The 12,099-nt window shown below is 37.4% G+C and overlaps 1 protein-coding gene across 1 annotated transcript in view; it reads right to left on the bottom strand.

Annotated features, from left to right (window-relative positions):
• LOC147852988 (ARM repeat superfamily protein) overlaps positions 1-12,099 on the bottom strand; it is a 32,309-nt gene that overhangs the window by 12,805 nt on the left and 7,405 nt on the right. Inside the window, exons 13-22 of the mRNA XM_087333398.1 lie at positions 8,605-8,664; positions 8,378-8,496; positions 4,762-5,089; positions 4,285-4,469; positions 4,107-4,179; positions 3,606-3,971; positions 3,047-3,397; positions 1,846-2,013; positions 1,478-1,771; positions 1,223-1,399 (exon numbers count right to left, since the gene is read on the bottom strand). Coding sequence (XP_087189524.1) covers positions 1,223-1,399; positions 1,478-1,771; positions 1,846-2,013; positions 3,047-3,397; positions 3,606-3,971; positions 4,107-4,179; positions 4,285-4,469; positions 4,762-5,089; positions 8,378-8,496; positions 8,605-8,664 — 2,121 coding nt within the window. The remainder of the gene's footprint in view (positions 1-1,222; positions 1,400-1,477; positions 1,772-1,845; positions 2,014-3,046; positions 3,398-3,605; positions 3,972-4,106; positions 4,180-4,284; positions 4,470-4,761; positions 5,090-8,377; positions 8,497-8,604; positions 8,665-12,099) is intronic.

Genomic DNA, 12,099 nt, shown 5'->3' with positions numbered 1-12,099 from the left:
TATTATTAAGCCTTCTTATATGGATATACATCTATCTCATGCGCTCCATAGTGTGATAGGGTAGAACAAGACCCCTTCACATCAGTTAGAAATTGAAATAGGTGGATATGCACAAAAAACTATAGGACGGATATATCTTAATACGAAGAAGGCCCACTAAAAAGCACTTGTACACATGTCACTGGATGTATTTTTCATCAAGCATTCGTATTTGAATAAACACCAGTTAAACATCAGTTAGCTCTTGGCCTTTTCACATCAGTTAGAATTGAGATATGCAGATATGCAGGCAAATCTATTGAAGAACAGATATGCCAACTGTGATATAACTGTGATATAACTGTGATATAAGAGGGGGGAATGCAATGCCTGCCACTGTGGTGTTTATGAAATAATTGAGGTATCACTGCCATTTCAAACAAGGATTTGGCCCACTACAGAAAATCATGGAATACAAAGACCAGCGGTTGCTTAGGACTTTTCTTACAAGAACTCAAGAAACATAGGGAAAAGTTGCTGGACAACCACAATAGCTCAACCGGGATCATCACAACTTTCTTTAAGCATATATCATGCTACAAGTCGATCAAGGACTACATAAGTTGATTCTTGACCAAGACACTTAAATGGGGTTACAACAGAGCATGCAATAGCAATGTGCCATGCATGTAGGCTATGACCATCTGGACCATGAACCTATCACCCTTCTCATCAAAAAATAAAGGTTATCACCATGCCCCAAAGGTGCTTCCCCTTTTCAGAGATCTCTCCATCTTAGAGTGGCCCCTGTTGGAGACAACAATTTTAAAGATTAAGTTTAGAATCTTAGGTTCTTATATACATAGTGTCAATTGTTTAGGTGTATTTATTTTGGTTTATTATGAGAAAAAAATGTAAGATGTAGCCTATTCTTTGGTCTTATAGGCCATTTTGGCCTCTCTTAAAAGATGCTAGTATAGCTTTATTTTCCTTCAATTTTTGTTCCATGAAGCCATTTGTGCAATTCAATGCAGCTCCTTTGATTTCTAGTTGTATAAATTCTCAACATCATACACAGGAACTCCAACATAGGGGACTCCAAGTTTGCACAGTGTTTACAGAAAGAATCACCAGAAAGGTTAAATTTTATAAGAGTTTAGTTTTTACCTCAAATCCAAGCATAAGAAAGTAACAAACTTTGGAAATTAAAAACATTCTGTAGAGCGCATTTTTTATCTCTAACCTCATCAAACCGACGACCTTGTAATATATCTGCTAAAGCAAGACAAGAAGATTCACGTGATCGCCAAAGCCTCGATCCAGCTTGTAAAAGAAGATCTTCCATTATTGTGGTAAAATATTCATCAATTGTCTTCTTTGGTTCCGCAACAATTGACCTCCAAATATAGCCCATGGCATCCTAAATGAATATGAAAGTGAGAAAAACAATGATTCATAATGTGCATGTTTTCATTACCGAATGAATTCCAATGCTTACCTGTACTAATTTATTTGGATCATATTGGTATCGGACAAGCTTTGGTACCAATGATGGCAGAAATGGAGCAAGAGCATCTCGAGCTTGCCTAGCGATTTTGGCAAAACCAAATGCTGCTCCACGCTTTGAATTTAAGGATGCTTGGTGATTCGCAAGATCCATGAATTTGTAAATTAAATCTGGCTGTCCCATTTCATTTGCAAGGCTACATAATTCTTTGTATGTAGTTATATTTCCACCACCTGGTTTCTGACCTAATGTACCCTCCTCAAATACTTCAGAGTCTTCAGTCAGCTGCATGGGTAAAACAGTCACTTTAGACAAGAAAGGAAGCATCATAAAGGAAAAGTAAAGCACTTCTAAAGTACCTTAATTGCACGTTTCCGTTTTGCAGTCCCAGATAAGGTATTCACAAGTGCTTTTACCAACTCGTGTTTAGATGCTGTGTCACCGAGTTCATAAAGGATACTCATGCCTTTTGATGCCATCTCTTGTGTGAGCTCATTTTGTTCCCCAAGTAAATGATTAAATGCTTCCTGCACCTCAGTCACTTAAATATGTGATTTCATTTCATTTCTCTCCTTTACCTAAATATGCCAATTTAGACCTAGATGATAGTTGTTGATGGTACAAAGGAACTAAGCTTGAAAAAAAGAATGAAGCTTAACAATAAAAAATTATTGATGAAAAGGAGAAAGAGATATTTGGAGATCAAATTAAAGCTTAAATAACACTGAAGTTTACAGGGGAAAAACGCTAACAAAGAACAAATAATGTCACTTGTTTACTTTCTTTCTCCTTTTTCTACCTTCAACCGCTATTTAGGCCGACTCAATTTTCTATTCCTTACTATCGTTCTATTAAGTTTAATAATTTTTTATTTTCATTAAGACAGACTTGGCTGGTACTCAAGTTCATATTTTTCTTTATGCTGATGACATCGTCATCGCATTGTCTCACATGCAACCACCTTCACGAGCAGTTTTTGAGATCAAATCCGTATTGGGAAGTTCCCTTCCCAATCACCTCTAGTAATATTCTCCATGGATATGCAGTTTTGCTATGTTAGACAAGCAGCCTCATCAACCTAAACCCTAAACCCTACTTTCAAAAGACTAGCACAAAGGGGTGGCGTTCCCACATATGTATAACAGCAATCTGAGCCTAGATATGCACAATGAAAGAAGGATATCTGCATCTTTTAAGATTCCAAAATGGCCATGAGACAGAAAGAGACATTACATATGCAACAGCAGTCTGGGCATACATATGGACACAGATCGAATGAAGCAAGATGTATTAAGATCTTTCAAAAGGCCAAAATTGGCCTGTGACTACCAGAGATGTTTCACATCAACAAACAAACTGACCACAACGCCTACGCAATGCAGAATCAATTACATAAAAGTGTCAATTTACCCTTAATATGCACATTCTGAATGTAGAATCAACAAAAACATCATACACCACCGCAAAAATATACAATGTATTATTATCTCCAATTGACCTCATTTATTCATGGTATGAAAAATGTTTAAAACCAAGGTTTAGGCTTTAGGTTTTAGGAACCTGAATATCTGGAAGCATCTTCTGTACACGAGGATGATTCCCACAATATGTGATGATAGAAACCAACCATACTGCACCTGCACACCGATCTTCCTTTCTACCACTGTAGACAAGCTCATCAAAAAGTTTTGTCACAATCACCTCTCGTGCATTCTCTCTCTTTTCATCCAATTCATTGGTAAATGGTATATTTTTTCGATCAATATCATTTATGTCACTCTCATCAGTCAAAAAATGATGTGCGCCAGAAAGAGAGACAAATGTCGTTTTGAGAATTTCATCTGCTGTAACACAAAGACCACCCCATATAAAACAAATAGCTTCACCTACAGAAAACAGCACCTCCTCCACCTGAACCACAATGCAATGTCAGTGCTTGTGTATAAAAGCGATCAGCAAGCTTGAATCTTAACCATCGTATCCTACACAAAGTCACCATGAATACTAGACAGACTCTTGTCTAGTTAATCCAGTTTTTCATCTGCGTTCTAGATATAGCTACAAGATCCTATTACTTCTCTTGCAGCATTTTATAATTAAGTAAAAAATGAAAGCACACCTTAGTCCTGCTCAATGCGAATAGCGCATTCAGTGCTGCTTCCAAGAGTATCTTTTCAGGGCTACCATGGCAGATATGCCCATATGCAATAATTGCTTTCTGAACTGATTTTGAATCCTTTGAAGCTATGACATCATTCAACAACTGAATTACAGATGTTAAATCTAGTTTTCCTTCTGTCACCTCATTATTGCTGATAGAATCTACACCTATCAACTGTTCATCACCATCAGAAAATAGAGGTAAACAGCCCCGTAGACCAATATGACCAACTGCTTCCACTACAGTTCCTGATAGGAGAGGATTGCCTGACTTTCTCAAGTGAACCAAGCTTGATAGTATATTTTTCATCTTGTTAACTGGAACCTAAATTTCCAGAAAGAGCAGAAATGAATACTAGCATGTCCAGACACAGTGACAGGAACAAATACATGCCCTAGATTTTTTCTTTTACTACGGTATTGCATCTTTACACTAAATCAAAGTCACATCCATACTTACTGTTGGCATGCCAGTCATACATTGCGCCAGAATATATCCAGTTGCACATACAGCACCCTGAGCTTCTTCAAACCTTACACAAATAGAGTCAGATAAAAGTGGTGAAACCATAGTAAACCTTACCCTTTCACTCAATTTACATTTGAGGATCCCATTCACTTCACATTTAGAAGAATACCTTGTCTTTTGAGCAGGATTGAATGTTGTTGTTAAATCCTCCAATAGAGTGACAACATTGGATATTGAAAGTTCAGAGGTAACAATACCAAAAAGCCTTCCTATTATCTCTCGTGTACTTGTATCAACATGTCCAACGAATTGTCTCAACCAGCTTACTCTCCCAACATACATTTCTGCAAATTTCTGCATATAATTACCAGTCATCAACTCATTCACATCCTTTCTTCTGGGAAGATATGAGTCATTTGAGTACAGAACTAAATTTATGACAATCTTCTCTTTTAGAAGATCTTTGATCTAATAAGAAATTATCCATAGGTTAAAACACATACTCTCTCAAACTGGATTGCAAACATTGAAGCTTCCAATTGTCAAGAAGTATAAAGTGTGACCAACACGAAAATATTTAACATTCAACTGCAAGATATGCATTGTAAACAAAACAGCTACGGAAGCTTTATTCCCATGGTGTTACCTTTGGTGACTGAGCAGCAACAACCAGGAGTCCATTTGATGCCTTAACATGTAAATCAACAGTTCCATTTAAGGCCATGGCATGTTCCAATAGCAACAAAATACGTTCATCTAGGGATGATTTGTCAGACTCTTTGTAACATTTCAAAAGGAAAGTGATCATTGCTTCATAGGTCTTTGATTCGAATAGAAGATCCTGCTCTCCCAGTCTTGCTTGAATAGCCAACCCAGGTTGTTGTTTCCAAATGAAGTTCAGCATATCAAATAATGATGGATAGTGTGGTATGTTTCCTTCTTTCATTGGGAAGAGTCCTTCTAATGCCATCTCTCTTAAAATAACAAATCCATGTCATCTCTCTCACTCACCTCTCTCACTCCCTCTCTTTCAAATCCTTGTCATGACCAAATAAATGCCATTATCACCCAGTACCAAAGGTGCTTCTCTTACTTCATATATCTCTCCATATTGGAGAGAGTCATGGTGGAGATTATTCGAAGACAAGAGTTTCAATCTATCTAGCATCAGAATTTTAAGTGCTTAGATAACTAGATTCTTTAATACCATATGTTTTATTATATTTATTTTCGTTTGCTATTCTCAAATATGAGACAATGATTTATGATGTAATCTCTTGTTTGGTCTTATACACCATTTTGATGTCTTAAAAGATGTATATATCTTTCTTTCACACACTCACACACACACTCCCCCATAGGTGATTTTCAACGTCTGAGGACAAAATAATATGGTCTATATTACGATGTAATCTCTTGTTTGGTCTTATTGGCCATTTTGGTGTCTTAAAATATGTTAATATCTCTTTCTTTCTTTCTTCTCTTGGTATGAAGATGGCCAACTACAAGACACACTTTTTACACACATTGGAGGATGGATTCATCATCAGGCCGCCTTATATGGACATAAATCTATCCAATGCACTGCGCAATATGATAGGGCAGCTGCGAACTTCATCACATCATTTGGAGATTGAGGTAGACAGATATACACAAATACCTCTAGAAGAAAGAATTTGCAAATTGTGTCATCAAGGAGTGGAATCTGAAGAACACTATGTTTGTCACTATAGGGTCTTTTAAGAAATCAGAGGGAGATACCATTGCCTCTTTAAACAAGGATTTGGCCCGCTGCGCAAGTTAATGGAATATGAGGACCAACGGTGCCTAGGACTTTTCTTGCTTGAACTCAAGAGACATAGGGAAAAGTTGTTGGTTGAAGGACAATAATACAACCACACAAGCTCATCCACAAAGAACAATCACAACTTTCTTTAGCCCCATCACTCCTAATGCTAGAAGTCAACCCCAGGATACACAAATGGGCTTCAGACCAGGACATAACAAAGGGGTTACAATTGATCGGGCAATGGCAATTTGCTGTGCACGTAGGCCTCGGCCCCATGGACCACGACCTCGACACCCTTGTCATCGACAGATAAAAGCCATTATCTCCCACCATCGTAGGTGCTTCCCTCGCTTCAGAGACATTTCCATTCTGGATCAACCTATGCTAGAGATCTTTCGAAGACAAAAGCTACAATATACCTAACTTGAGGATCTCACATGTGCCAAAAACCAAATTCCCTCATTTCTTTTCTTTTCATGTTATTTACTTTTATATTTACTGTGTAATATTTATTTTATTTTGATTTGTTCTCAAAGACGAGACAACACTTAAGATGTAATCTCTTATTTGGTCTTATAGGCCATTTTGGCCTCTTAAAAGACGTTAATATTTCTTTCTTTCTTTCTTTCTTTCTTTCTTTCTTTCTTTCTTTCCCTACCTTTCACACACTCTCCCCCAAAGGTGATATTCAACGTCTGAGGACACAATAATGTGATCTATATTTTAAGATGTAATCTATTCTGAACCGGGGCGATACCACTACCTCTTCAACCACAGCTTTGAATCACTCCGCAAGGTAATGGAATACAAAGAGCAATGATGCTTGGGACTATTCTTTGTAGAAATCAACAAACAAATAGAAAGAAGTTATCAAGACAAGAATGCAACCATAGATTGACCCATGCGTGATATTCATGGTATTCGCCATCTGTAATATTCGCAATATTCGAGAATACAAAATGACCCCAAGAATATTACAGAACCATTCGTTTATTTATTTATTATTTATTATTTTAAAATATATATATTTTTACATCTATCAAAAAATCTTATTGCTCCCCTTTTTAATGTCAGATAAAAATATCAAATTTTGTGGGAGAGTAAAAAGTGGGAGATTAATGAACCTTCTATTTTTTTTATTTTTTTTATTAAAATAAAACAAATACTTTTAAGTTTTACATCTATTATAAAAATATTATTAGTGTGAGCTCCCCTTTTTAATGTCAAATAAAAATATTAAATTTTGTGGGAGAGTAAAAAGCAGGGAATCAATGAACCTGTTATTTATTTCATTTATTTATTTTTTTATCTTTTTTTTGTTGTTCTTTTGTTTTGTTTTTTTGTTTTACTTTTAAGTTTTATATCTATTATAAAAATATTATTAGCATGAGGTTCCCTTTTTAATGATAGATAAAAAAATATCAAATTTTTGGGAGAGTAAAAAGTGGGAAATTAATGAAAAAAAAAAATTTTAAGAAAACAAATACTTTTAAAGTTTTACATCTATTATAAAAATATTATTGGTCTAAGTCTCCTTTTTAATGTGAAGTAAAATATCCCCTTTTTATTGTCAATGTCCTCTTTGTTATAACTTAAATGATATATCTAAGAAACTAAAAAGTATGGACTTTATGAACTCTCTCTTTTTTTACGAATATTTATTCATGCATTCGTATGCATTCATTTGGTAACCCCCGTGAATGCGAATATGTCAATCTATGAATGCAAAACAATGAAACCTCATCAGCATGAACCACCAACGTCTTTAATATCATTACCGCTACTTGTGGATCCGGATGCCAAATGTTATATTGTGGAGACCTTGCTGTTGTATTGCTTGGTTTACTTGGTAATAAGCAGGAATTGGCCTGAATTCCATTATCACTTAAATTGTTTGCTCTTCATTGATAATGTTACATACTCAACGTAAATTCGAAGAGTCTGACATATCAGGTGGAATCCAGCACCACCTCTTTCCCAGGAATCTTTACAGACAGAGAAGGGGTCACAGTGAGCCTTGCGAGGACTAAGGTCATGATCTTTCACGCTTCCACATCAATCAGGACATAGCTTTCTTTCATATTTGGAGGCAGGAGGCTAGGTAGAGATAATGGATTCGCATGAGCATCCAGAGACAGACTGCGAAAACAGAGATTTCCATGGAGATGGGTTCATATTATCCCATGCTGCACATATGAGAAAATGCATGCTGGAATTCAAGGCAGCCACGTGTAATGGACAATTAGCTTTTTAGAGAGGACAGTGTGCAGGGTGTTGTGTGATATCTAGGAACCATATGAACTTGCAACATGAGCTGTAATGGACCATTACGATTGGATGTTGGAACAAAGATAATTACAAGGGTGAAGACATTCTTTCCTACTCACACATAATAATCTGATATGTACCTTAACACTACTTTGATTTCAACAGTACAATTAATGATAGGGTTTAAAAGCCAGTATCAATATACCTTACATCAAGCCTCTCATCAGATGCTCCTAACATGCATATGAAACGCCCAGCACAATTGCTGAAATCATAGATATTTTTCGCCCACCAAACAGAACAAAATCTGGCCTCCCCTACAGCCTGCAAACAAATGGACAGGCTTTATAGATGTTAACTGAAGTCTGTAATTAAATCATACAATAATAAATCATGGGAAAAGCAAAATGACCAAATATTCAAAAAAGATACCTCTGAAACATTCCCCAGTAGGAAAGAATCAAGTTGCTCTGCCACTTCAGATGAGCAACCCTAGCCAACAATTTAAACCAATACTCATATGAAATGCAAAATAATACAGAAATATCATGTTTAAGAAATACAGACACTAATTCAACACAATTAAAAATATAAATACACAGATGTTTGAATGATATTCTGTTATGACAGTAGTTATACCACTTTTGAAGAAAGCCTGATCAAGGTTTAAAAATACGGAACTGACGCGTCCAAGTAATGCAGACACTAATCAAGCAACTAAACTGCAAAACTACATTAGGAGAAATCTTCAAATCATCATTGACTGCAGCCAGGGATATACAACTGCGGCCTTTACATGTATCTTTCATAATCACCAAATGGAACCAAGCATATCCGTTTCCTTTTGCCATACATATATTACTATATGCTGATTGTTGTGAATAAAACTCAACTTTACCTAGTGTGGTAACACACCCTAAGAATATATGAAGTCTGTGAACACACCACCACTATGTAACATAACTAATGTGTCATAGAACACATTTTTATTGAGGTAGTTAAGGTTATCCCCCTTTCCCGATAGGTAGTTTTAGTAAGAGAATGTAGAGAGAAGGTGACCATATAAGCACCTTCTTCTCTCCTTTGTAATCAGTTGGTTATCATTCTTGTGAATATACAATTTTCTGCTTTGCTATCTATCATGTGTCTATTCCTTCTTCATACACACACACACATACATACACATTTCTAATCTAATTCCACAGCACATAATCACACGGTTGATTATTTCCATGGTATCAAAGCAGTTGGTAGCTTGATCTAGCCGATCCGCGTGTGTTGTGCCTACGCCAACATTCAGGAAGAATAGGTTGATCGTTATCATGGCACTACTACATAATTCATATCCAAGAGAGAAGAAAATCCATTTCGACCATCATGAACACTCAGACGAGCAGCTCTCTTCCCAGTAAAAAGTTGGATAAAAACAACTTCATATCTTGGGAATACAAGATGCACCAATATCTTGTCAACCACGGCTATTGGAGTTACATTGAAGGAGCTCATGAAATGAAACCCAACCCAACACACGCCAACTACCCAACTTGGGAGCAAGCGGCGAACCGTGTGTTGTAATGCTTGGCATCATGTGGTCATGACCACATGCTCGGCTACATTCAAGAAGCCAAGACGCCAAATGAAGCTTGGGAAAATATCAAGAAAATCTTCGTGGCTGATACAACCGCATGAAAGCTTCAACTCCGTCAAGAGTTGAATAATGTCCAACAAAGGGACATGTCAATCGCAAGCTATACCATGAAGATCAAGGAGTTGTGCAAGTCACTCGGCTCAATTAACGTGAACGTTGATGACGACGAAATGGTTCAAATATGTCTCGACAGCCTAGCACCACAATGAGAACGCTCATCCTCACGAGAAAATCCTCCCTCCTTTGACCTTCAATTGATGTTCCTGGTCGAAGAAAACCACATCGGAACAAGGAGCTCCGCATCGGAAGGACACATGCTCTATTCACACTCGGACTGAGGTAGAGATTGCGGTCATGCAAGAAAAGGCTGATTCGGCCAAGGACAAAAAGGACGATGTCCATCCCATAACAATTCCACTTTCAGCTTGATAGTGGAAACACTTGAAGAACGTTCGGCAAAAGGGGGAGCTTTCATGCCGGAACAAGCCAACAAAACAACCCTGTCGAATGCGGATATTGCAGCAAATTCTACCACCATGAGGAAGAGTGCCAAAAGAAGAAGCGTGAGAGGGCTTCCACAAGTCCCCAACTCACCAATTACGCCACGAACTCCGACTATGAAGATTATGGTGGAATGTTCGTGATGAGGCATAGAGTGAACTCTATGTCGGCCTTTGGTCCAACCAGCACCTCCGGTTCGGAAAATGTATGGTTTGTCGACTCCGGCACATCCAATCACATGGCGAGAGGTAGTTTTAGTAACAGAATGTAGAGAGAAGGTGACCATGCACCTTCTCCTCTCCTTTGTAATCAGTTGGTTATCATTCTTGTGAATATACAATTTTCTGCTTTGTTGTCTATCTGGTGTCTATTCCTTCTTCATACATATACATACACACTTCTATTCTAATTCCGCAGCACATAATCACACGGTTGATTATTTACATTCATGATATTGTACTGATTTCCAACTCTCTAGAGGTATTACATAGACATCTAAACATCTTTAAATCATTTTTATGGACAAAGGTTTGTCAATAAGCTTAGATAAAACTAAGGTGACAGTGTTCAACACCACTCAAGCCTGGGTAACAAGATCAAAACCAGATTTCTTCTTGGGGAAGGGAAAACGAGGCATAATAAAATCCTACAGATACCTAGGAGTAACATTCAGAGGGCCTCAGTTCTCCTTACAGGAGGCTGCATGTGCTCGACTTTCTCGTGGATATGCAGCCTTTCATGCTCTTGAAACATAATGTGAACATATACAATTCCAAATGCCATGAACTAAATTGTGGCTATTTGATACACTCATCATACCAACTCTTCCCTACGGGGCAGAAACTTAGGAACCAAGTCTTAACATGGTGAATAACTAGAAAGATTTGCAGATAACTTTAGTCACAATGATTGCCCACATGGTAAGGAGCAAAGCACAGGCATCCCATGATTTAATTCCAGAGAAAATAAGAGAGCCCTAATAATCACTGAGGCGTTATTGCGATCAGTGACCAATAAATCCAACAGCTTTAGAAGCTGCATAAAGGAAGGTTCGCAAGATTGGCACTTATTTCATCAAAATAACTTGGTGAACACGAAGATAATCATTGTGCTAAGACACAACAATGGTTTGAATCAAATGGCATAAGCATAAACACACTACCCTCAATCCAATATAGAATGGATTGTCCCCAATAAACTTGACCAAAGCGGAAAAGAACATAATGATCCCAACTAATATTATCACATTGGATAGCAGATGAACATGGATCAGCCCCAAAAAATCTCTTCGTATGAAGATGGCTGCCAAGTGGAACACTTTTTATACCTGCCGGAGGATGGATCCATCAGCAGGCCATCTTATATGGATATACATCTGTCCTATGTGTTGTGTAGTGTGATAGGGATGCTGCGAACATCATCACATCAGTTAGAGATCGAGGTAGGCAGATATGCAAGAATGCCTCTAGAAGAAAGAATTTGCCAATTGTGTCATCGGGGAGTGGATTCTGAAGAGCACTATGTTTGTCACTGTAGTGTTTTTTATGAAATAAGAAAGACACGATTTCCTCTTTAACCAAGAGTTTGGCACACTATGCATGAATGGAATATGTGGGCCTGTTACACGTAAATGTGTATCCTATGAAAGTTTTGGTGTGAACATTGTTATAATAGTGTGAACCTAGTTAAGTAACTGTTGGGTGTGAACATACTTAGAATTGTATGAACCTAGTTAAGTAGCTGTTAGGTGTGAATATAGTTATAATAGTGTTGACTCT

The sequence above is a fragment of the Azolla caroliniana genome, unplaced genomic scaffold (assembly GCF_043228905.1).
Source record: "Azolla caroliniana isolate FFs.n. ecotype wild unplaced genomic scaffold, voAzoCaro1.0.p SCAF_17, whole genome shotgun sequence".
Classification (NCBI taxonomy): Eukaryota; Viridiplantae; Streptophyta; class Polypodiopsida; order Salviniales; family Salviniaceae; genus Azolla; species Azolla caroliniana.
The sequence above is the reverse complement of the archived record's forward strand: the minus strand, read 5'-3'. Positions and strand labels throughout refer to the sequence as shown.